The 22,335-nt window shown below is 40.8% G+C and overlaps 3 protein-coding genes across 5 annotated transcripts in view; 2 read left to right on the plus strand and 1 right to left on the minus strand.

Annotated features, from left to right (window-relative positions):
- Nucleotides 1–5,148, plus strand: part of serinc5 (serine incorporator 5) — a 21,382-nt gene extending 16,234 nt beyond the window's left edge. Inside the window, exons 9-12 of the mRNA XM_034872562.1 lie at nt 2,005–2,074; nt 2,287–2,323; nt 2,770–2,914; nt 3,489–5,148. Coding sequence (XP_034728453.1) covers nt 2,005–2,074; nt 2,287–2,323; nt 2,770–2,914; nt 3,489–3,633 — 397 coding nt within the window. The 3' untranslated portion in view covers nt 3,634–5,148. The remainder of the gene's footprint in view (nt 1–2,004; nt 2,075–2,286; nt 2,324–2,769; nt 2,915–3,488) is intronic.
- A 104-nt stretch (nt 5,149–5,252) lies between these two features.
- Nucleotides 5,253–14,344, minus strand: thbs4a (thrombospondin 4a). Its single transcript, XM_034872500.1, has 23 exons — nt 14,077–14,344; nt 13,227–13,424; nt 12,816–13,063; nt 12,550–12,652; nt 12,347–12,438; nt 11,545–11,596; nt 11,248–11,432; nt 11,015–11,152; nt 10,815–10,895; nt 10,574–10,726; nt 10,322–10,426; nt 10,120–10,227; nt 9,844–10,003; nt 8,603–8,721; nt 8,159–8,211; nt 7,987–8,071; nt 7,757–7,853; nt 7,470–7,648; nt 6,680–6,728; nt 6,344–6,540; nt 5,991–6,163; nt 5,761–5,900; nt 5,253–5,675 (listed from the first exon to the last, which is right to left on the minus strand). Exons 1-23 carry the CDS (start codon nt 14,156–14,158, stop codon nt 5,626–5,628), a joined length of 2,847 nt encoding a protein of 948 aa, XP_034728391.1. The 5' UTR covers nt 14,159–14,344; the 3' UTR covers nt 5,253–5,625.
- Nucleotides 14,345–16,626: 2,282 nt separating this feature from the next.
- On the plus strand, nt 16,627–21,699 carry mtx3 (metaxin 3). Of its 3 annotated transcripts, none has more exons than XM_034872594.1 (9): nt 16,627–16,755; nt 17,858–17,927; nt 18,415–18,491; nt 18,598–18,690; nt 18,779–18,961; nt 19,043–19,119; nt 20,017–20,174; nt 20,436–20,581; nt 21,460–21,699. In XM_034872594.1, the coding sequence occupies exons 1-9, from the start codon at nt 16,663–16,665 to the stop codon at nt 21,553–21,555; spliced, it is 993 nt and encodes a 330-aa protein (XP_034728485.1). In that variant the 5' UTR covers nt 16,627–16,662; the 3' UTR covers nt 21,556–21,699. The 3 variants fall into 3 exon arrangements, with proteins under 3 accessions (XP_034728485.1, XP_034728486.1, XP_034728488.1); XM_034872595.1 differs by having other exon boundaries at nt 20,436–20,524; XM_034872597.1 differs by lacking the exon at nt 20,436–20,581.
- The last annotated feature ends 636 nt before the right edge of the window (nt 21,700–22,335 follow it).

Here is a 22,335-nt window from a genome sequence, read left to right on the forward strand (position 1 = left end):
AGGCAGTTCTGAAGGCAAAAGGGGGTCCAACCCGTTACTGGCATGGGGTACCTAATAAAGTGGCCGGTGAGTGTATATGGGAGAGGGGGGGACCTGGTGCACACTCCTGAGTCCTGAGAGCAACTGTATACATATATAAAATAGCTTTGAATACACATTGTGTGTTAACAAATATTGTGTATTAACAAATAAATAAATATTGCACAGTAATTAAATGAAGTGGTTAAATATTAAATATTGCACTGTATGAAATTGCACAGTTTCCAGACTCCATTAAGGTATTATATAACAGTTTTGCACAGTAGGAGGGCATTAGAAAGTCCGGGGGCCGGGGGTAGGCTGCGGAGTGGAGTAAGTGCATGTGTGACTTCAGGGTGGTTATGGCCTTTGGGAAGAAACTGTTCTTGAGTCTGTTAGTCCGTGCTCTGATGCATCTGTAGCGCCTTCCTGAGGGCAACAGGTCAAACAGATCAGAGCCGGGGTGGGAGCTGTCCTTGATGATGATCTCTGCTCTGCTGAGGCAGCGGGAGGTGTAGATGTCCATCAGGAAGGGGAGAGGGCAGCCAATGATCTTCTGTGCTGATCTTACAACCCTCTGCAGCCTCTCCCTGTCTGCCGCGGTACAGCTGCCGTACCAGACTGTGATGCAGTAGGTCAGCAGGCTCTTTATGGACGAGCGGTAGAAGGTCAGCAGCAGGTTGGAGTCCAGGTCGTACTTCCTGAGGACCCTCAGGAAGTGTAGTTGCTGCTGGGACTTCTTGACGATTGCTTTGATGTTGGCTGTTGAGGAGATGTCAGCAGATATGAGGGCGCTGAGAAACCAGAAGGTGTGGACCCTCTTCACGCACTCGCCATTGATGAACAGGGGGGCTAGGTCGGTGCTGTTCCTCGTGAACTCAACAATGATCTCCTTAGTTTTCTTGGTGTTCAGAGCCATGTTGTTCTCCGAACACCAAGCTGCCAAGTTCAGGACCTCCTCTCTGTAGGCTGCCTCGTCTCCCTTTTGAGATGAGTCCGACCACTGTGGTGCCGTCAGCAAACTTGACGATGAGGTTGTAACTGTGGGCCGGACTGCAGTCGTGGGTGTAGAGACAGTACAGGAGGGGGCTCAGCACACAGCCCTGTGGGGAGCCAGTACTCAACGTACGAGTGGAGGAGAGGTGGGGGCCCCGTCTCACCACCGGGGACTGATTGGTGAGAAAGTCCTTTATCTAGGCACAAGTGAGAGAGGGGAGGCAAGGAGTGACCAGTTTGGAGATGAGAATGTCTGAGATGATTGTGGTAAAAGCAGAGCTGTAATCCACAAAGAGCATCCAGACGTAGCTCTGCTGCTGCTCCAGGTGGCTCAGCGCAGGGTGGAGAGCTATAGCGATGGCATCCTCTGCAGATCTGTTGGAGAGAGAGAGAGAGAGATATATATATATATATATATATATATATATATATATATATATATATATATATATATATAATTTATGTTGGATATTTTAGGCCTTTAGTTGACAGCACAGCTCAAGACATGAAAGGGGAGAAAGAGAAGGGAATGACATGCAGCAAAGGGCCGCAGGTCGGAGTTGAATCCCGGCCCACTGCATCAAGGAGTAAACCTCTGTATATTGGCGCCCGCTCTCCCAGCTGAGCAATATGGGCGCCAAACAGCAGCTCTGTTTTAAGCGATGTGGAATAAAAGAACTGCACTGTGTATTTCATGGCAGACTTTAGCGACAGAGGCAGGGCAGTTTGGATTGGCTGTGACTTGGGAGAGGCAGTGCATGGATTGGCTGTGGCTCAGCTAAGAATGTGAGGGACGACAACTATTGCTTTTAGTGTTGGTTCACATATGTTTCCCATCAAGTGGAGGCATCATGTCTCTTGTGGTCGGGAATTAGACTGCAGCAATGTCAAACTGTCTGCAAGTTAATGGAAAAATACAGTGTCGGAATTACAACCTTTCTCTTTTTCCATCTGTATTTCTATCTCTTCATCCACTCTCTCTCTCTCTAGCTTGACCTCAACCACCAGGCGAAGCTCTGCAGCGCTCAGAGTGTACAGGAACAGTGAGCCAGAGGCTGAGGTAAATACACAAATATTCAGACGTCACTGGGTGTGTGGGTTAATGAAATACACAGACTTGATTAAACAGATAAACAGGACTCAAAAAACCCCACTGACCACACAGTTCCAATAACACATCCTCATCAAATTAAACAAATTAAGCCCAAGAGACATAATTTGTGTGTCTATTCCAGTTTGTTTGTAACATGTATGTTTTTCTTTATACTGCAGAGAGCTCGCTGCTGTTTCTGTTGCGGAGATGACACAGGTGAGGAAAGTCAAATAATTTCCCCTCCCTATCACGTCTTGTTTTTTCCTCCCCCTTTTTCCAGCCTGTTCAGTGTGTATGCGTATGTCCTCAACCGGCGTGTTTGCACACAGAGGGGCTTTGCTCATTGCTATTCCTCAGCCAGATTGAGGATGGTGAGAAAGTATTGGTCAGTAAACAAAGATGATGTCACTGTTACTAGGAGGGTAGTATGAGACAGTGAAGCAGGACCAGCATGAAGGTGATATTGTGGATAGGCTAACATTGCCCCCTGCTGGAAATAAAAGAGTTATATATCCACTAGAAATACATCAGTACGCTTACACATAGTCTATTTGGGAGTTGCATATAATGCAACAATGCTGCGATAATAGGCGATAATGTACTTTCACATTAAGTGACCCTCACCCGCATCCTCTTTGCATCATTTAATGTGCACTTTTTAGATGATTGTGATGAGGAGAAAACTGGTGGAGGCCAGAACGTGATGTATGATGAGAGAGAGAAAACCATCTACAACTACGCCTACTTCCATTCTGTCTTCTTCCTGGGATCCCTCTATGTCATGATGACCATCACCAACTGGTTCCAGTAAGTGATGCTCTGAAATGGTACAATGCTTTGGTATGCTTATGGACATCAGTTACTGTGGAGAATAAGACTGAACTAATCAGACCTCCCTTAGTTCACTAAGTGCAGATTTAATAATACCAACTTGAAAACTGATTTCGTAGCCAATGTCTGTGCGTCATTTGCAACGAGTATAGAATCATCCCATCAAAGGATAAAGATTTTTTTAGTCAACTGAGAAAGAATAACAGTACGTGCAGGAGGTGTTTGATGCCAGATACAAAGTATTTTTTATTTTACTTTGTTACAGGTATGAAATAGTTAAAAATATTGGCGAAATCTATCAATCCTTTCGCTAAAAGCAGACGTTTTGACATGTAATTGCATGATTTATTGTTTGGGTTCACTCTCCTTGCTCTTGTAGCCTTTAATTGGGCTGCAGCAGGCATTTGTTTTAAGAGAACAGAAGAACCCACTGCTACCTGCCATACATCAAAACGTTAGCATCCAGCTGACGTCAATAATAGAGCAATTTAAATGCTGGTGAGTCTTGGTGTATTTGCTCAGTTCTCTCACTGTGTGCTTACTTCTGCAGTTATGATGACCATAAGATTGAGAAGCTGTTGGACGGGAGCTGGTCAGTGTTCTGGATCAAGATGGCTTCCTGCTGGGTCTGCCTGTTCTTCTATATGTGGACCCTTGTTGCTCCCATGGTCTGCCCAAAGCGCTTTGAGGCCTAGGACACCCTTCAATCACTACGCTAGAGTCAGGCTACTCTGATTCTTGGGATGTGGCCAGGCAGAAGCATGCACGCTGAGCCAAGGGACCAGCGTCTTCACCCCCCAAACCTCCCCACTTTACCTTGAAACACAACCCTACACTGCCCTCAGCGTTTAGAATGAAGGTATATCTGTTGCCTTTTGTTTTGTATGTGCTAGCATTTATTTTACTTTGTTTTACAATGTTAAGCTGTTAATACCTTGATGGTAATTTTTTTATCTTTTACTACCACTTACTGATGGAGTTTTGTATTACTTACAGATTTGAGATTACATAAAGAATCATTGGAGTTGAGTTACATAGTGAAACAGTTTTTTGGGATTCTCGGTTTTTATCTCAGCCAGTCAGTTCTGCACAGTTGGGCCATAAAGTTGTAGCAAAGTTTTGGGACAAATATATTTCAGGTTAGAGATATTACAAGAGAAATTGTATTTATTTAAGTGTGTCTTAAGTAATCATAAGTCATTTATGAAGAACTGTGGTGTAAACTGAAGTAGATTTGTCCACGACTCTGTTTAAAAACTCATCTCTCAGGCTCACATGTAAGCTGTATATGTTTCTGCTTTGTTATATCGCACCCTTTTTGTAGAAGTTTTCTATGCAAAGGAGCAAGTTTTTTCAATATTATACCCAGTGTTGTGATATTCCCACCTAGATTTCAAGGATGTTTCAAATTTTGTTATTGTCAGTGCTCCATTTGAGCCAGATTTTTTCTTAGGTAAATCCCTGTCATCTGTACAACCTTTCCAGTCATTGTTGTTGTACAGGGCTGTGCTCTTCATATCAACCTGCCTTATGTAAGAGTGACGTTAGTGTAGTGCCGCCTCTCTGGAAGAGCTGCAATGACACAGATGAGGAACGTTTGCCAAAGGTAGATGTCAGAAAACAACAAACTACAGTATCAAAATTATTTGGTCAGTTACCGAAAATAATATAACTGAGAACTTTATGTATTTGCATTCACACACAGACACTTGAATCAGCCGTTTTGTGTACAGTAATAAAGGCTTTTGTTACTTGTGTCAGCTCATAATGGTGGTCAGAAAGAGGTAGCATAAGTGCTTTTATTAATGAGTTATTCAACACTGGATGTTGGGTTTACTGCCAAAAGAAAATTCACACAAATACCTTCACTTGTTTGTTACCTGTGTAACAGATTTCTGTTGTATTTTACATTTCAATTTATTACATTGTATTAAAATACAATTTATTGTGCATTGTTAACTGCAAGACATTTGTTTCACATACATCATTAAATCATTATGTCCTTTTTTGTTTTATAATAACTTTAAATGTACCTACATTTTGGCTTAAAGCCTAAAATAATCAGATAGCAGGACCCACTGTGAAGGCTGTGCATCACCATAACATACAGGGACACTTATTTGGACCAAGTAGTGTGTTTGAAAAACAAAGATGTGGGTGCCATGCAGTTCATTGTTCACACTCTTTCAATAAAACTCCATTGAATGCCATTTGGTATCTGGATTTAAAGATTTTATGTTTAAAAAAACGACATAGAACCTGCTTTTATTTTATTTTATTTTATTTGTATTCATGCTCAGATTGTAATTGTACTTGCAACATAATTGCACATTTAAAAGTACTCCTAAAATGCTGATTATTGCATAAACATACACAAAACCTGCTGATTTATACAAAAATTTACTGGCTTCAGTCACACAAAGTGTATAATGCCCAATCCTCTCATTTGAATGACAAAGTTAAAATACCATCACCAAATCGGTCCATCATGTTCCCTCTTACAGTCATCTTTCTTTCTCTAACTCATGTCCTTTTCCTTTTGTTTCTTATCTGCAACTGTACTCCTTACATACATGCTTTGTTGTTTTACAATAGTATTACTATATATATATACTAATAGTATTATTATGTTTTACAGTATAGTTTTACAAGTTGTTTTCTTGATGGATTACTTCCCTTCTCTGGCTTCACTCTGTGTCCTGGGCATTGAGATCCTCGTAGTCAGCAGGAATAGTGTCTGGTGATGAGAAAGAAAAAGAAACTCATGGGCATACTTAAGTTTATGTAGCTGACTGGACTGCTTTTGATTTATAGACACTCACCGTTGCAACGGTACTTCAGATTGGACCAGATTATATTTTCCTGAGAGAAGCAGAACACGCCCAGTCTTCCACCTCTCATACTGGTGTCAATGATCACCCCCGTGTCTGCCACCAGCTTTGGACCCTCAAAGAAGCGAGCCCTGGTTCACACACAAGGTGATCCTAGTTTAGTCAGTTCACACATTATGAGTGTGTCTCTTGAGTGTTGATGTGTGTCCTGATCTTTGTACCTGATGTATCCAACCTGTGGTCTGTGCTGGAGGAACCAGCGGTAGGACACCTTGTCCTTCCAGCCAGCGTTCCTCGGATCCTTCCACAGGAGACGGACCTGCTCAGGGGTGTGTCCTGTGTGCCAGAGGGAGTTCCTCAGATACTCACCCGGACCTGTCTTTGACTTCACAACCTAGTGATGAAGAGGGAAAATAATATGATGAAAGTAAATACCCTTCCTCCAGCTGTGGCTTCTGCCCACCTGTCCTTGGGCAAGACATTTATCCCCAAATTGCTCCTGATGGTTAGGCATGGAACTTGCACCGTAGCTCGCCGTCATCGGTGTGTGAGTGCAGTCAATGCAGCCATTTACCTTGAGTTGTATTCCCGGCTCAGCGACGGCTCTGAAGGGTGCAGCCTGCCAGTAGGTTTGTTCCGTCTGTTTCCACATCACCACGTAGAAGGAGGAGGAGTCCTGGTAGCCGAAGATGAATCCAGCATAGTCATCATCCGTCATCGTGTTCACGTGAAATGTTCCCTCAAAGTCAACCCCACTGAATGCTTTGTAGCCTACATATGTGGACATTTAAAAAGAAATACCTAACATATTAGGGAAAAGGCTGGAAAAAAAACACATTGAAGAAGATGGAAAATATTCTATTATTAAAACAGATGGGGATTAGGCAGTATGAAGGTACTCTGTGCTTACCTACAGCAAGTCCAGGGTCAGAGTTCATTGTCTGAACTATCTCCATGCCCTGTCAGGACAAAAGAGAGTAGCTTCACTTTATTTCTAGTATTATGAGACTCATTAGATATGTTGTTGATGAATGCTAACATAATAATTGCAGTTTGCAGTGTTTATTAAAATGAACAGCTGATCAAATGTTACAATTCAGTACAGTTACTATCCTCATTTGTATAGAATATGGCGAGAACAGGTTAGCTTGGCGCAAAGTCTTGAAAACAAAACTGTAATACTAGTCTTTGCCAGACCTTCCCCTACAGTGCTGCGGAGGAGGGTCTGGCAAGTCCACACAGTATTTTGGGATGGGGAAAAAATGTGCTATGGTTTATTGTCAATTCTTTAAATCGACGTAATCGTCTTGGGCGGCCCTAAGCACCGGACGGAGATCTGGTGCCTCTGCAAAATATCTTCAGAAAGGAACTTGTTCTGGTGCAAGGTGTACATTCAAAGGTTGTTTTAGTTGTGCAACAGAAAACTCAGATTGGACAGATAGTCTAGCCAGCTGTCTCGATTTACCCTGCAGAGATCTGAGGAGCAGTTAACCATAGTCCTCATAAATCGACCAGAGTTTAAAATGCCAACACAAAGAAAGCGTGAGGTCACAGACATCTGGACGAAGTGAGGGACAAACAGCAGAATTCCCGGCGGCACTTTAACAATCCTGGAAATTAAACAATGTCAATATAGACTACTGTAACACAGTAACAGTGGTTAGCTAGAGAAGGGGTTTTGAACTCTGGCTATTGTTTACCTGATTGAGGACCACCCAGTTGGGGTCAATCTGAGAGTCCCCTTCTGGATCCAGCACTACGGTCTGATAGGCTCTGAAGTCGGTCAGGGTGACCTCGGCATTCTCTGGACAGTGGTCGATTGTGTCGATGACATTGTCTTTGTCAAAATCTCCTTCGCATGCGTCTCCAACTCTGTTATCTGAATTACAAGGACACAGCTCAGGGCCAACACGGTAGAAACAAATACTTACTGCATACTGTACACATGCACGTACGCACCAAAGGACAAACGTGAAGTGATACTAACTATCTGTGTCCTTTTGGTCAGGGTTGGGAACTAGTCTGCAGTTGTCATCATCATCCAGTATGCCGTCGTTATCGTCGTCATCGTCACATTCATCTCCCTATGAAGATAAAAACAACACATTCAGTGTGGTGTAAACATGGAGCCATCTATATGTCAGCATACTAGAGAAGAATTAACAAAATATGATGCATTAAATAAATAAAATAATGTATGAAGGAGGAGATTAAAACCATTCCATCCTTGTCAGTGTCCAATTGAGAGGAATTGATGATTGTGGGACAGTTGTCTTTTGTGTTCTGGTGTCCATCACCATCACTGAGAAAGAGGAGGTAGAGCAGGTAAAACAAAACGTTACACATCTTTGTACACATTCATACCACAGGTCATGAAAGTGGGCTCTACCTGTCTATGTTGTCATCACAGCTATCTCCTACAAGGTCATCATCTGAGTCCGACTGCAGATAGACAAAACAAACCCTGTTGATCAGAGTTAGGGCTGCTCGAATATGGAGAAAACAAATCCCAATGTATTGGTCAACATCAAAATCACGATTATTCAACACTGTTACTCATTGACTTTTGGAAAGATGTTGCATTTATTGAACTTAAAAAACATTAAAACCGTTCAAACAAATCAACAGTGAAAACACCTTGAAAACACTTTCATTTTTTGAATTCCCCTTCAGAACACAAGACAAAATAAGAGTATATTTGCAAAGGGTTAAGTGTAAAATAATAGTTTTTGTGATCGTTACGAGCCAAAATTGAAATTGCATTAATTGCACATTCCTAGTCTGAGTTATGGCAGCATATAGATCTTCTTCAGGTTCTTGTTTTGTTTGTTACCTGGTTAGAGTTGGCCATATCGGGGCAGCTGTCACAGGCATCTCCCACCCCATCGTTGTCTCTGTCTTTCTGGTCGACATTGGGGACTCGCTGGCAGTTGTCAAGAATATTCTTCAAACCTTCAAATGAACATAAACACCTCAGCACTTTTATTTCAGGATCATGTGTGAAAGCGTTGACAGGAAAATTAAAAAAAAGCATGACAGATCACAGCCTACAGACAGGGTCTGTCAAATGGATCACCAGATGGCAGAGTTTCTGGAAGACGAAGGTGAAATAGTTTCCAGTGGCCTTCAATGCCTGGCTGAGGCTTACTGTGGAAAAATGCATTTAGAGACGGAACAGAAATGACCAAGCCCTTAGCAATCCAGCCTTGGAGTTAAATACATAACCAGTATGAATTATCATCTTCATATCATATCTAACAAAAGGAATGAACAGGGGTCAACAAACCGAGTCTAAACATATACATAGGTAAACATGCAAGCTCACACAAGTTAAAACTGTGGAAAAATGAGAGGTGCTCTAAAAGGGCAATCAAGTGAAGTGTTTAAGAAAGGTTTGTGAGAAAACATGATTCTAGTTGGAACATTTCACCTGAGGAAGGTCTTTGTGGCCGAAATATTGGGAAATAAAGTATTTACATGCATAATGGACAGTGTGCTGGAAGTGTTACTGGTACGTTTATCTTTTTTCTGATGCACTTGCCCCCAAAAAAGAGGTGTGCAAAAAACATTTAACACTTTTTCTACTGGGGCTTTAGAGTTTGTTTTGATAAGCCTTATTAAGGCGTGACTTGTTTCCCTGAAAGCCAATGATCTAACTGGTACAGGATGTGTATTGGAAACAGACCAGGAGGCTGTTTTGAACAGATAAATTGGTGCCAGTCCAGTGAACACAACAACAATCTCTACACTTTCCACCAAACAGAATTGCAAAGGTTGTATTCTTGTCTAGACAGTCCGTGGTTTGGATAACCCTCACAGACACGGCCATTCTTTAATGCGATTATCAGCCACTTGGTTTCACAATGTATTTTTTAATGTATTACCTCTAATTGATGCAATAGAATCAGTAATAGTCCAGTAACTACAGCTTCCACAGTAATGACCATCTAACCATTTCAGCCAGTGTGACCATTTGCAAAAATTGCCCCTCTAATTACACTCAGTAATGTCCAGCAACTACAAAACCACGTGACTATAACAATTCTTTGACTGTTACATAACAAACACGCTTACCGTCCCCATCCATATCATCATCACATTCATCTCCCAGCCCGTCCTGATCGGTATCCCTCTGTAAGGGGTTATCGACTGTTTGGCAGTTGTCACACGCATCGCCATGGAGATCCTTATCACTGTTCCTTTGGTCCACATTTGGAATAAGCCAGCAGTTGTCCTAAGACAGAAAAAATAGGTTTACTGCAGTGTGCACAGGCTCAAGTGAAAGAGAGTGAGCCCCCACAAACATTTGTGAGAGTTCATGGTATGTTTCTCCTGTGTAAAGTTACCTACATCTATGTTAATTATGCCATCACTGTCTGCATCATCATCACAGGAGTCACCCATCCCATCCCTGTCTGCATCCTCTTGGCCAGAGTTTGGCACAAACACACAGTTATCCTGGAAACAACACCCCAAAACACACAACATTAATATAGTATAACACTGGCATGAATTAATTCAAAAAGAGGTTAGGGGGTGTAGAAATGAGTACCTGCTCACAGTTGTTGTCTCTGCACTGGAGCTTACTGTCAGGATATGCGTCAATATCTGTGTCCTTTCCACACACATAGCCATTACCTGCCCAACCAACGCCACACTAACATGCACACAAGAAGAAAAAGTCATGTCACGATCTGTGAATGATGTAACGACGAACAACCCAACAGTTAGTGACTAACATTCATGATCCAGGGGTATGCATGCATGTAGCTGATTATGACTTCAGTGTCTTCTAAATTCTTACCACACAGCTAATGCTGCCGTCTCTCTCCACGACACAATCGGCATTAGCGTCGCAGGGGTTGGGTTGACCATTGGGGCAAAGCCTGGTACCATGGCAGCCTCTCACCTGATCACCTGTGAAGCCAGTTTTGCACTCACCGCAGCGGAAGGAGCCCTGGTGAGGACAATACTCAGTCAAAGACCAGGCCCTTCTGCTATGAGAGAGTGTGACAGTAACCATACAGCACTTTCAGTGGCCTTACTATAGTGTTGTGGCAGTGTGAGTTGGCAGTGCAACCTCCATTCTCAGGCGGGCCCAGACACTCATCTATATCGTCACACACCTGGGAAGAACAGTCAGTATATCAAGAAAATGTTCTTGCATCCTTTTGTATTCCAATAACAGGCACAGATAATTCCAACTAAATGTATATATACAGTGTAGGAGTTTTGTATGTTGTACCTGTTTGTGGGACTTTGCATAGGACACTCCAACTCCATTTATCTCTGGTCCCCGGTATCCCAGAGGGCATTTCTCACAGCGGAAACCTGGAGCAGTGTTCACACACCGGACACCAGGGTAACATGGGTTAAACTGGCACTAAGACACACAAAACAACATTGTCAAATGATAATTAGGGCTACTTTTACTGGTTTTCAGAGACGCATCCACACCAAGAATCACATAAAACGTACTTCATCTACGTCGTCACAGTGCACCCCATCTCCTGTATATCCATCAGGACAGGGCGCACACTGGAAACCCCCTGACTCTAAGTGGATGCACATGTTCTGTCTGAAACAGGTGCCAGGTAAGCAGGTAGACTGAGGCGGCATGACAAGTGGAGCTGGACCTGTGTTGGTTGGGTCGCCCCTGAGACCTTTGGGCACACGTAGACATACATAAAAGCACCTGGCTGAAATGTCACTTTGTCAGTAGTGTCTAAATACTCTAAATAATGTATAAATGATCAGAGTTTTGGTATTTCTTACCACAGGCAAGACATTCTGCAATGGTGTTCCTCAGAAAAGTTGTCTCTTTAATCTTAAACAGAAAGAAACAGAGTGAAGAACTGTTAGTCAGGACAAACTGTGTTGACTGGGTAATTGTGTCTTTACTTCCCAGCTTATATCATTGGAGACGAATCAGAATTGTATGTTTCAATACCAAAACCTGGATGAGACTCAGAAGTTTTTAAAATCTTTTAAAAATGTGTCTACTCCAGCTCTGGTGGATCTGTTTCCTTATATAAAGGATTGTGTGTCGGACAAGTCTGAAATGCTGAACTATATAACAAGCATTTCATTGCCTCAGGCTCTCTGTTTCATGCCTTATAGACGAAAACAAATTCTCCGTGTTAAATTAGCATCTAAAATCATCCACTTCTATCTGCTGATGAAGTAGATTTGCTTTAATTCAGCTGTCTGTTGCTGAGGTTACATAAAGTCTTAAAAAACACAAGCGCTCCAGCAGGTCCTTACAGTCTGGATTCTCACTTTATATATCAAATGGCTGATTGTATTTCCAAACCAATCTTATCCAAAGAAAAAAGGAAATTCCAAATGTTTTTTGTAATCCATTTAGTTTCATCCCAGCATCAACCTGATTTTTAAAAGCAACCGAAAAGTTGGTAAACAACATTGACAAATTATTGGAACTTTATGTTGAAATACTATGGTACTTGTATTTATTACCCAAATCATCTTAAACCATTTAAAAATGTGGTGTTTTCCCATTCCATCAGGAGTTACTCGCTTGAGACACAATATATTGGGATGACATGAACTGTGGTACCTGCTGGTTGAGCAGCTGCTTCATCTCAGATAACATGCTCTTGAGCTCCTGCATGGTGGCCTGGTCGTATGCAGTGCTACCTCCCTGGATACCTGAGGTAATTTTGCAAATGAGAACTAGATACACATCAAACATATACCAGTTTAAATGACTGCATGTGTTTTCCAGGTGACGTCAGACAATCAGTTGCAAACTGTTCTCACTCAGCAGCTGCAGAGATTCAAGCTGATCCATGCTGCAGTCCTGCAGAGTCGCCACATTATCTATGGTGTCCTCTATCACCAGTTTCAAGTCCGTCAGTTCATCCTGAAATGCATGTGGCATATGTCCTTTAATTTGTTGCACTCCACTACTACTCAAACAGTATTCATATGCACTGTAATATTGGGACTTTACTATATTTGTTTCTATGCAGCATGTCTCTGCAGTGAAATATTTAATTACGCTCAACTGTAAACCTCTTATTCACCTGTCCGCTCGACTGCAGGGTCCTGAGTGCCACCTTGTTGGGACCAGGGGGGAGTGAACCAAACGCAGCCGGCAGATCATCCAAAGTGTGTACCAGTCTGCAGTCTACATAGATGCTGAGGCGAGGTGGACCGCCCTGTAGACCTCTGGCATGTAGCATCACATGGTGATCTTGGCCGTCTGCCAGGGAAGGGTGGTTGAAACTGGTGGTGACTGATCTGCCGTCAGTCTTCAGGAAACGAATGGTCACTAGAGAAGGAGAGAAGTGAGATTGAAAAGACAGAGAAGAAAACAGACAGCGGACAGAAAGGAGGAGAAAGGCACCAAGAGAACACAAGTTAAAACTCTGATAATGAACTCTGTTTAAGTAGTTGTCACTGACACTGTTAAATGTATTAGTGGAATAATTCACCCTTGCTTAGTTTGGCCTGCACACTGAGCTCCAGGTACTTGGTGTTGTCTTTGGGGTTGATGACACTGTACAGAGAGGTGGGGGCCTTGCTGTGGAGCCTGAAGGAAGAGAGGAGGAAAGCCTCATCTCGCCCTTTGTTCTTCAGGCTTCCTTGGAACAAGTCTGGCAGGCAGTCTGGAGACACCAGCAGGTCATAGACTAACACAGGAGAGGATTATTAAAAACCTGCATTTTACCGCTGTAGACACATTGTTCCATCATTATGTCAAAAAAGTTCAGAGAAAAGCCACAGTTTAACACAGACAGTGAGGGAAACATGATCAATCGCATGATAATTAGCAAGGAGCCTAGGGAATATTCAGCAACTGAAAGCACTCAGGCTGGTACACTGTAAGAGGTGCTTTTTATTGAGTGTTAGACAAGAGTTCCAGAAAGCATTAGCGGTAAACTCTTTCCACTGGAACAAACCCACTGCCTCACAATCACATGCACGGACACACACACACACACACACACACACACAAACACAGCTATTTGCTAAATTCAAGAATAATACGAAGTGACAGGTTACTATATGGAAACATTTGCTTGTAGATTCTAGGTAAATTAAAGTTTTGCACATGCACTTTCTAAGATGGCAGTTAGTGTTGTTTTACAAACTAAAACTGATCCGGAGGTGAAATTTGACTAACTACAAAAAGCCAAACAAATGAGCAGAATTCCTGTTGCTATTTGCAGGTTTGCAGATTAGACATCAGATAATTAGGAATACGTAACCCAGAAAATGTGCTGAACTACAGACAGAAATATGATGTTTTTTAGAAGGACATAAACAGTGAAGAGTACTTACTAATGCCTTGAGCGGTGACAGTGAGTACCAGCTGTTGCAGCACCAGAGACAGAGCCGCTGCTCTGCCCCACAAACCCATCATCCAGTGCTTCAGTATTGGACACACCTCAGCAGAAGTTGTTTTAAAAACTAAACTACTCGTATGGGTCAATTAGAGTATCACAGATTAGAGTATCACCAATTTTAACACAGAATGATGAAAAATATCCAGGTGTTTAAGCAAAATCTCAGTAGAGGTAAAATGGTTTTGTGGACACAGGCACAGCTTTTAAAGCAAAGGGGTGTGTCCTTGCACTCTTCTGTTGCGAAAGTGGCACAGTGTAGGGACTATTTTAAGACTTTAAGGGAGTGTCCCCTTGCTACTATAGTTCCATCAAATAATAAATTGTATGTTGAACCTGTGTGTAAAAGACGTGGTATTAGTGTATATTATAAACATTTAAAACAGTAAATAAGTAATTATACATAGCATTTTATTCCATGAGAAGCTTGTCAGAGTACTACATTACTTATACTGTTTGAGCTAAATGTGAGTGCCCCTATTTTATTTAGAGTCAAGATAAAGCTTCAATTCCTTGAGTCTTTATTTCTAATGTCTTTTAGGGATTTGTATTATAACAGCATAAAACTACTCTAAATCAGCCTGTACACAATCAGTCCACTCTATAAAAAAAAGTCTTAAAGGAGGAAAACTTGATTCCAGCTGGCCAGTTTTCCCCACAAACATCATAAACCTGTGGCATAGACGTGGATTTGATCCCCTAGCTCATCACCAGTAAGCCAGTTAAATTGTATAACTATACAGTATGCCAGATGTGTTTAATGTTAATGTAATCTAACTTGTTCTACATACCTCTGCCAACCTTTTCTAAATTCCATCTGTTGGAGAATGTGGGAAGGGAAGGACAAAAAGGGCCAGACTTGGGACCCTGGAAACATTTCATGATCGATGTCTGGTACTCGTCTTAAAGCTTCACCTCAAGCACATTTCAACATCTCAGTTGCTGGTCCGGGCCAAAGAGAGACATTTACCATCCCTCGGAGCATTATCACCGGGGATGCATTTGTGTCTGGCTGTCTGGTCTCCGACCAAGCACCTGGCAGCCTTCAACAGTCTGACTAACAGTCTGTGGACAGATCTCATGCAATTGTTGCTGGAAATAAGTAAATGGTCACAAAAAAAAAAATTACTATTTCTGAATTTTTTATTTTTTTTCCTTTATTATGAAGTGACAGTGGATAGACAAGAGGGATGAAACGCAACAAAGGACATCAGGTCAGATTCAAACCCGTGCCGCTGCAGGATCAGCCAACATGGGACACACACTCTTACCAGGTGAGTTAGAGGACACCCTATATGACTCGTATAATATGAAAATCAAAGAATGAAAAGGTCACTTCCATTCATGATATAAAGTAAGTCTGACTGCGTGTCACTGATCCTTTTTACCTTTACGAAATATGTGAAATGCAATCTTTTACATGTGAAAAAGTTAATTTTAAATTTGTAATGTTGTGATTTCAAATGTGAAACCAAGTTTCATATTTTGAAATAACGTGTGCATATTTAAATACACCTTAACCTTCACATGCTAAAAGTTAATTTCTATAAAGTCAATTTTTTTATAATTCCTAATTTATTATTACTAACCATTCTAGCTTGGTAACTGTTAACTAACTAGCTAAAACTTAACTATGTACCAACAGTTTACTGTTAGTTATTAGTTTACTATTAACTAAGTGTAATCTATGAACTAACTTACTATGAACTAACTATAAATTAACCAGTGTGTAAGGGTCCATTTCTATTTTGTAACTATATCTGTACACTGGCCACTTTATGAATACATTCTGAATCAGGGGCTACATTTCCCCATACAAGTAACTAATACATCTGGAGCTTTTTGATTGAATTGATCTCGGCGCTACTGAGATTTTCTTGTCCATGTCACTTTATGTTAATACATTCTTTCTCATGGTGATTACAATTTTTGTACCAACATTTATAAAAGTAATTGTGTGCACATCCCACCTTCTGGCAGGTGCAGGACAAATGAGAATTACTAATGTCCTAAACGTACTAAATGTTTACAACACTGCTTTAAGCTCCCATAATTTATTACAAAGGCATCTGGGTCTTCTTCAGGCAATTGGTCTACTCATTTGACAAAGGGATATACATATGTAGGCAGTACAATAAGCTTGACCCAACATGTGACTTCAATTAGTTTGATTAGGTCTAAAAAGCCTAATAGCCCCACTCATGACTCAACTATTTTTGTACCCCCTCTCACAAGGATGCATCATGCATGATGAGTTGTTGATAGAATGGCCTAATTTCTTCATAAGTAGCCCACCGGACAATTATGTAAGCCTACCAATGTTGTGACTGTAGCATTCTCACAAACTGACAAAGAATAAGCCATGATAGCCGGATGGCGTAAGCCAAAGAACGGGATTCCGAATCACAGGTTACATTATTATTCTTTCATGTCAAATCTTGGTAACCTACTTTTCTCCTCACCTCTGCCGGCTCTGATGGGACCAGGATATGACAGGTACCTCGTGACGTCACCAGCTCCTTGCATGGATGAAAACATGGCGGCTGCCATGGAGCTGAGATGCTGGGGAGGAGACTGGGGATTGCCTTCTGTCCACCCCGAGTCTCTGATAGTTCTGGTAACGTTATCGTTGGCTCGTAAAAGAAATAAATACTGTCATTATATCCAGCTGTAATTTGAAGACGAAATGTTTCTTCTCCGGTGTTCTTCGCCTCTTCTCTGATTAGCTTTCATGCTAACTTGCCTACTGTGGATTGCTTGTTAAGCTAACGTTAGCTGTTCATGCTAACTCGATGTGCAGGAGAGAACATAATGTTTCCAGTTGAGTTTTAACGTTATGTTTTCCCTGCAGCATAACTAGGCGGACTGCATGGGCTGTCGTCGGTGTATGTCTGGCTGCCAAAAGTCACTTTTATTGGTAACAAAAATGTGGTCCTTCAAGGTCAGCTTGTTGAGGCTTCCATAGTAATTAAATTGGCTAATATTCCTCTCGCTCATTAACTATCGACTGTGGATAATGTAGTAATAGTAATACACGTGTCATTAAAGTAACATTTGAGTTGTTTTCATTTACTCTGTCAGTGAATCCATGCAGTTACCTTACTTGCCACAAGGTGACAATATGATTAATTTTCTGACATGCATTCCTCCCTTATAAAGCATTTAGTTGTGCAATGCTTTTTGGGTAGACTAATACATTAAAATAGGAATTCTGTGTTTGACATTAGTATATTTTAGAAAATAGAAATAAGACAATTATATAGTAGGAACAATTACTGGCAGTAAATAAGGTAGCAATACATTTAGAGCTGAAATTATTCAATTAGTCTATTGACAGAAAATAACCAGTTTTATTCTTTTAGTTATTTATTTTTTTATGCCACCGGTCTTAGCATCCCCAATGTGGTGATTTGCTGCTTTTCCTCTGTTTTGTGCCACTGTAAACTGAACATCTGTTGGTTTTTTGACTGTTGGTCAGACAAAATAAGACATTTGAAGTCTCATTGGAATCCAGAAATTTGTAATAGCTAGTTTTTACTATTATTTGAAATGTTGACTTAAAATAACTGTTAGTTGCAGCCCTAATTGATTTAGTTATAAATATTCAACTGAAAATGATATCCAGCATAAAAGTCATGACATACTTTGAAATCATAAAGGCAAAAAAGGTTGTCTCCTTTTTACCATCTTTCTGAACTTAAGTATCACTTTTCTTTCAGGCATATGCCAAGTTTTCAGGGGCAAAAGTAACAGTTTCCCCAATAGACTGGACATGGAAAACTCTAACAGGTTTGTTGCAGCTTCCTACAAATCAAAATTACATAACGTGGTCCAGGCACCACATGGGGATTGCTTACACATGTGGTTGACAGAGAATTCAATGACTGATATAGGTACATTTAACAGTATATTTAAGTTTGGAAAATATGTCCATGTAATATGCATAATCCATTCTGAGCTTTCTTCGTGCTCTTAAAAATATCACTACACTACAGTAGTATGTACATTTAAAATCACAGGACCACTAACATATGACTGCGTTCAGGAAAATCTTGTGGATCCAAAAATTTGCCAGGACAGGTTGAAAACCAGATCTAAATCATGGGTTTGATGCATCCGATTGAATTCCCCAAATTTAGGGAATTCATTTAAATTGCAGGTACACATATATTGTTAATTACAACACGTTAATAACATATTAATGCAGATGCAACACCAGCTGTTTTGCTGCTTTGTCTTGAATTGTAATATCTTCTTCCTGGCATTTAACCGGCAGCCACAGTCCCGGAGTTGCTGTGTGGAGACTCTGCCGTTCAGGAACCAGCACAGATTCTCAACTTCCTGAGGAAACGGGTAAGAATAAACCCAGCGGCTGCTCACTGTCCATCACCTGGTCATTATGATCCCTTTAAATTGGTCAGATCCACTGTAATATTTGGGAGTAATCTTTTTTTCCCAGAGGTTTAATGCTGACTATGAACTGTCAGCCAGACAAGGAGCAGACACCATGGCATACATCGCTCTGCTTGAAGAGAAACTACTTCCAGCTCTGGTAACACCATCTCTCCTCTGCTTGTTCCCTGACAAGGACTCATCTGTGAGTACTGTTAATATTTAGAATGATGCCTTTTGTCCCACAGTTGCACACTTTCTGGGTGGATGCTGAAAACTACGCCAATCTGACACGGCCATGGTTTGCCTCACGCTCGCCATTCCCTCTTAACTTTCTCGTCCCTAGTCGCCATGCCAACGCTGCCCTCTCCCGTATTCTTCTAACCAAAGGAGAGGCACCGCTACACAGAATCACTGAGGTGGAGGGAAAGGTAAATATTGAATCGTCTGATTCATCAGTCACAAGTTGTCTTTTTTCCCCAATTGTAAATCTCTTTCTCGGTCTGCCTCAGATCTACAGTGATGCTAAAGAGTGCCTGAATCTCCTGTCCTACAGACTGGGAACTGCAAACTACTTTTTTGGCAACTCGTGAGTTCTCTAAAGTCTTTTAAAGGATCATATCATATGTATATCACATGCAAGTGCAAGGCTATTGGAAAACAAAGACAACAAAAGATGGAAAAGCCTGAAAAATTGGCAAGGAAATTTTGTCTTATTTCATAAGATTTGTGGTTAGGAGTGTGTGCCGGCGTTAGTTTTTCTTACTATTTATTCAGTTGTCCTTTTAAATACAATTCATCACAAAAATAGAGCAGGCACAATTAGTAGACTAATTGATTTAGTTGATCAAGAGAAAAATAATCGCCAAATATTTTTTTATAATTCATTGGAAGTAGCTTTTGATTAAAGCGTCAGCTACATGAAACGTAATGACATTTTTCATGCAGAAATGGCAGACAATGTAGTTTTCAGCCACTCAGATATGGAGATTTCCTGCTTTTCTCTGTTTTATATGACATACAACTGAATATCTTTGGATTTCGGACTGACAAAACAAGACATTGTAAATATATTACCCTAGACGTTGAGAAACTGGATTAATCTATGTTGAAATAATTGTTAGTTGCAGCCCTACACAACAAGCTGAAGTACCGGTAGTCTGGAAAATCCCATTTCCTGTTGATGTTTATCACATATCAAAGGGAATGGGAATCAAACTTAGAAAATGCTTTTCAGTGTTCATTTATAAAAAAACTATTTATTGTAGTTCAAGGATTTATAAAAAACACATAATATGAGTAATACTGCTGTTGATGTCTCTTATCCCTATATTTCTTTAAAAATATATGTTTATTTGTTAGGGACAGATGCAGTATATAGACAAACTGAGAACAGCTATCAGATGAAAGGATCATAGTGTTTCTAGCGGATGGTAGTTTGCGACACCCATCCCTAGAAAGTCTTTTGTCTTGTCTTTGTTTGTAGGCCCACCAGTCTGGACGCCTTTGTGTTTGGTTTTGTGGCTCCACTTTCCAAAGCCAGTCTCCCCAGTAGCCCTCTGCAGAGTCACCTCAGACAGCTGGATAACCTCACAAGCTTCTGTGACAACATCCTCGCCGTCTACTTCAACTCAGACCACCCTTGTAAGATCACTGCAAACACCGAAAATACTCCCACTCCTGGGGCTTCAGCTCGGCAAAATTCACATACGAAGATGCAGGAGAAGTTTCCCATTACAAACAACAAAAGCATCTAACAACATCCGTGTTCATCTTCTTCTCACCTCTTTGTTTCACTGCATGCTTGCTCTTTGTATCCACTACATTTTTTAGCCTAACACTATTCCTCTTCCACTAACTCTCTGCTATTTTCTGCCATTGTTCGCTTACATCATTTCTCTCCAGGTCCCCCCCCACCTGTTCAGGAAACAATGGCTGCCAACCTCCAGAAACTAACTCAGCTTGTAAACAAAGAGTCCAACATGATCGAGAAGGTGCTTCTGCTTTCCTTTTACCGTCTCTTTGCTTGGGTTCATGGTTGCATTTGGCAGGTACAGTCTCAACTGTACTAGAAGTATATACAGTGGTGTGAAAAAGTGACAACACAAGTAAACACAAAATGCAATTTGTAAATGAAGGTGTTTATTATTAATGGTGAACAAAAAATCCAAACCATCATGGCCCTGTGTGAAAAAGTGATTGCCCCCTAAACCTAACAACTGGTTGGGCCACCCTTAGTAGCAACAACTGCAACCAAGCGTTTGCGATAACGTTCAATGAGGCTTTTACAGCGTCCTGGAGGAATTTTGGCCCACTCATCTTTGCAGAATTGTCCTAATTCAGTTACATTAGAAGGTTTTCGAGCATGAACGGCCTTTTTAAGGTCATACCACAACATCTCAATAGGATTCAGGTCAGGACTTTGGCTAGGCCACTCCAAAGTCTTCATTGATGCATGATGGCATGATGTGTAGCTTTTAAGGATCTTCTGGTGGACCTTACTGTGTCAAGCAGCTCCTATTTAAGTGATGCCTTGATTGTGAAAAGGTGTGGCAGTAATCAGGCCTGGGTGTGGCTAGAGAAATTGAACTCAGGTGTGGACAACCACAGTCATAGTATGTTTTAACAAGGGGGGCAATCACTTTTTCACACAGGGCCATGATGGTTTGGATTTTTTTTCACTTTTAATAATAAACACCTTCATTTACAAATTGCATTTTGTGTTTACTTGTGTTGTCCTTGACTATTGTTTAAATTGGTTTGATGTTCCGAAACACTTAAGTGTGACAAACATGCAAAGGAACAGGAAATGAGGAAGGGGGCAACACTTTTTCACACCACTGTATAGTGTATATAGTATAGTGTATAGAATCATTGTCATATTGTTTTCTGCGTGTGCTCTAACTAAACTGGACACCCTATACTGTAGATGGATGACAACCTTCGCAGCAGCCCTCAGCACAAACCCCACCGATCGGAGCCCAAACCCCATCTGGCCAGTGAGAAGAACTCTACTCCTGCCTAAGCCCTGACCTGTCAACCCTGGTCCAGCTTTATGAAGGGGGGAGGAACTGCCTGTAAATGTGCAGTTCTGAATCTGACATCCTAAAATCCAAAAAAGTCGTCCAGCTGAATTATTGTTTGAATGAAAAATAACTTATAATAATAATGGGAGTATGACTACATAATTACTGAAGAAAAAAAATAATGATGATAGATTTCAAAGACGTTGGTCGGAAAGAAAAAGGGAAAGTGCATGTGTGAGGTTTTTAAAGAGGTTGAGCGCATGTATGTGGTAATGGTTGGAATGCTATGAAGTGGTGTTTGGATGAGAAAAACAAAGTTAAAAGGAAAGCTGAAGGAAATGAAAGTTCCCCATGGACGCATCCTTCCTCATATTCACTGTAAATATCTTCTGTAAATTCTAATGAGATTTAAAATATTAAGAATGTACGCAGTCATGACTATAGAAATATCCAATAACTTATTTTGCTTTGCTCTTACCTTCTCTGCATTGTATAGTAAATATCTTTTATTTTTTATTTTCAGCTTCTAAACACTCTTTGCTAGAAACACTGGGGTTATTTATACACACTATATTAACTTCATACAAAATACTTTTTTCTGAGGACTGTCAGAAACAAGTGTCTTATGTTTATTTGTTGTGCAAGATATCCACTCACTGTTCTATAGCTATGTATATAGTTGTGGAAATCACAACTATATCCATAGTTGTGGAAATATATATATATATAGGTTTATATAAATAGCTTATATATATATATATGTTCATAGCTTATGTGTG

Source organism: Etheostoma cragini, chromosome 5 (genome assembly GCF_013103735.1).
Source record: "Etheostoma cragini isolate CJK2018 chromosome 5, CSU_Ecrag_1.0, whole genome shotgun sequence".
NCBI classification, from domain to species: Eukaryota; Metazoa; Chordata; class Actinopteri; order Perciformes; family Percidae; genus Etheostoma; species Etheostoma cragini.

Coding starts and splice junctions, on each gene's coding strand:
- thbs4a (XM_034872500.1), bottom strand. CDS start 14,158: ATGATGGGTTTGTGGGGCAGAGCAGCGGCTCTGTCTCTGGTGCTGCAA. Junction 8,212..8,602: donor ATATGGCCAACTCTAACCAG/GTAACAAACAAA, acceptor GTCTATCTGCAG/TCGGACTCAGATGATGACCT. Junction 6,164..6,343: donor AGCCGGGAATACAACTCAAG/GTAAATGGCTGC, acceptor CTTCATCACTAG/GTTGTGAAGTCAAAGACAGG.
- mtx3 (XM_034872594.1), top strand. CDS start 16,663: ATGGATGAAAACATGGCGGCTGCCATGGAGCTGAGATGCTGGGGAGGA. Junction 18,492..18,597: donor TCAACTTCCTGAGGAAACGG/GTAAGAATAAAC, acceptor TTTTTTTCCCAG/AGGTTTAATGCTGACTATGA. Junction 20,175..20,435: donor CTTCAACTCAGACCACCCTT/GTAAGATCACTG, acceptor ATTTCTCTCCAG/GTCCCCCCCCACCTGTTCAG.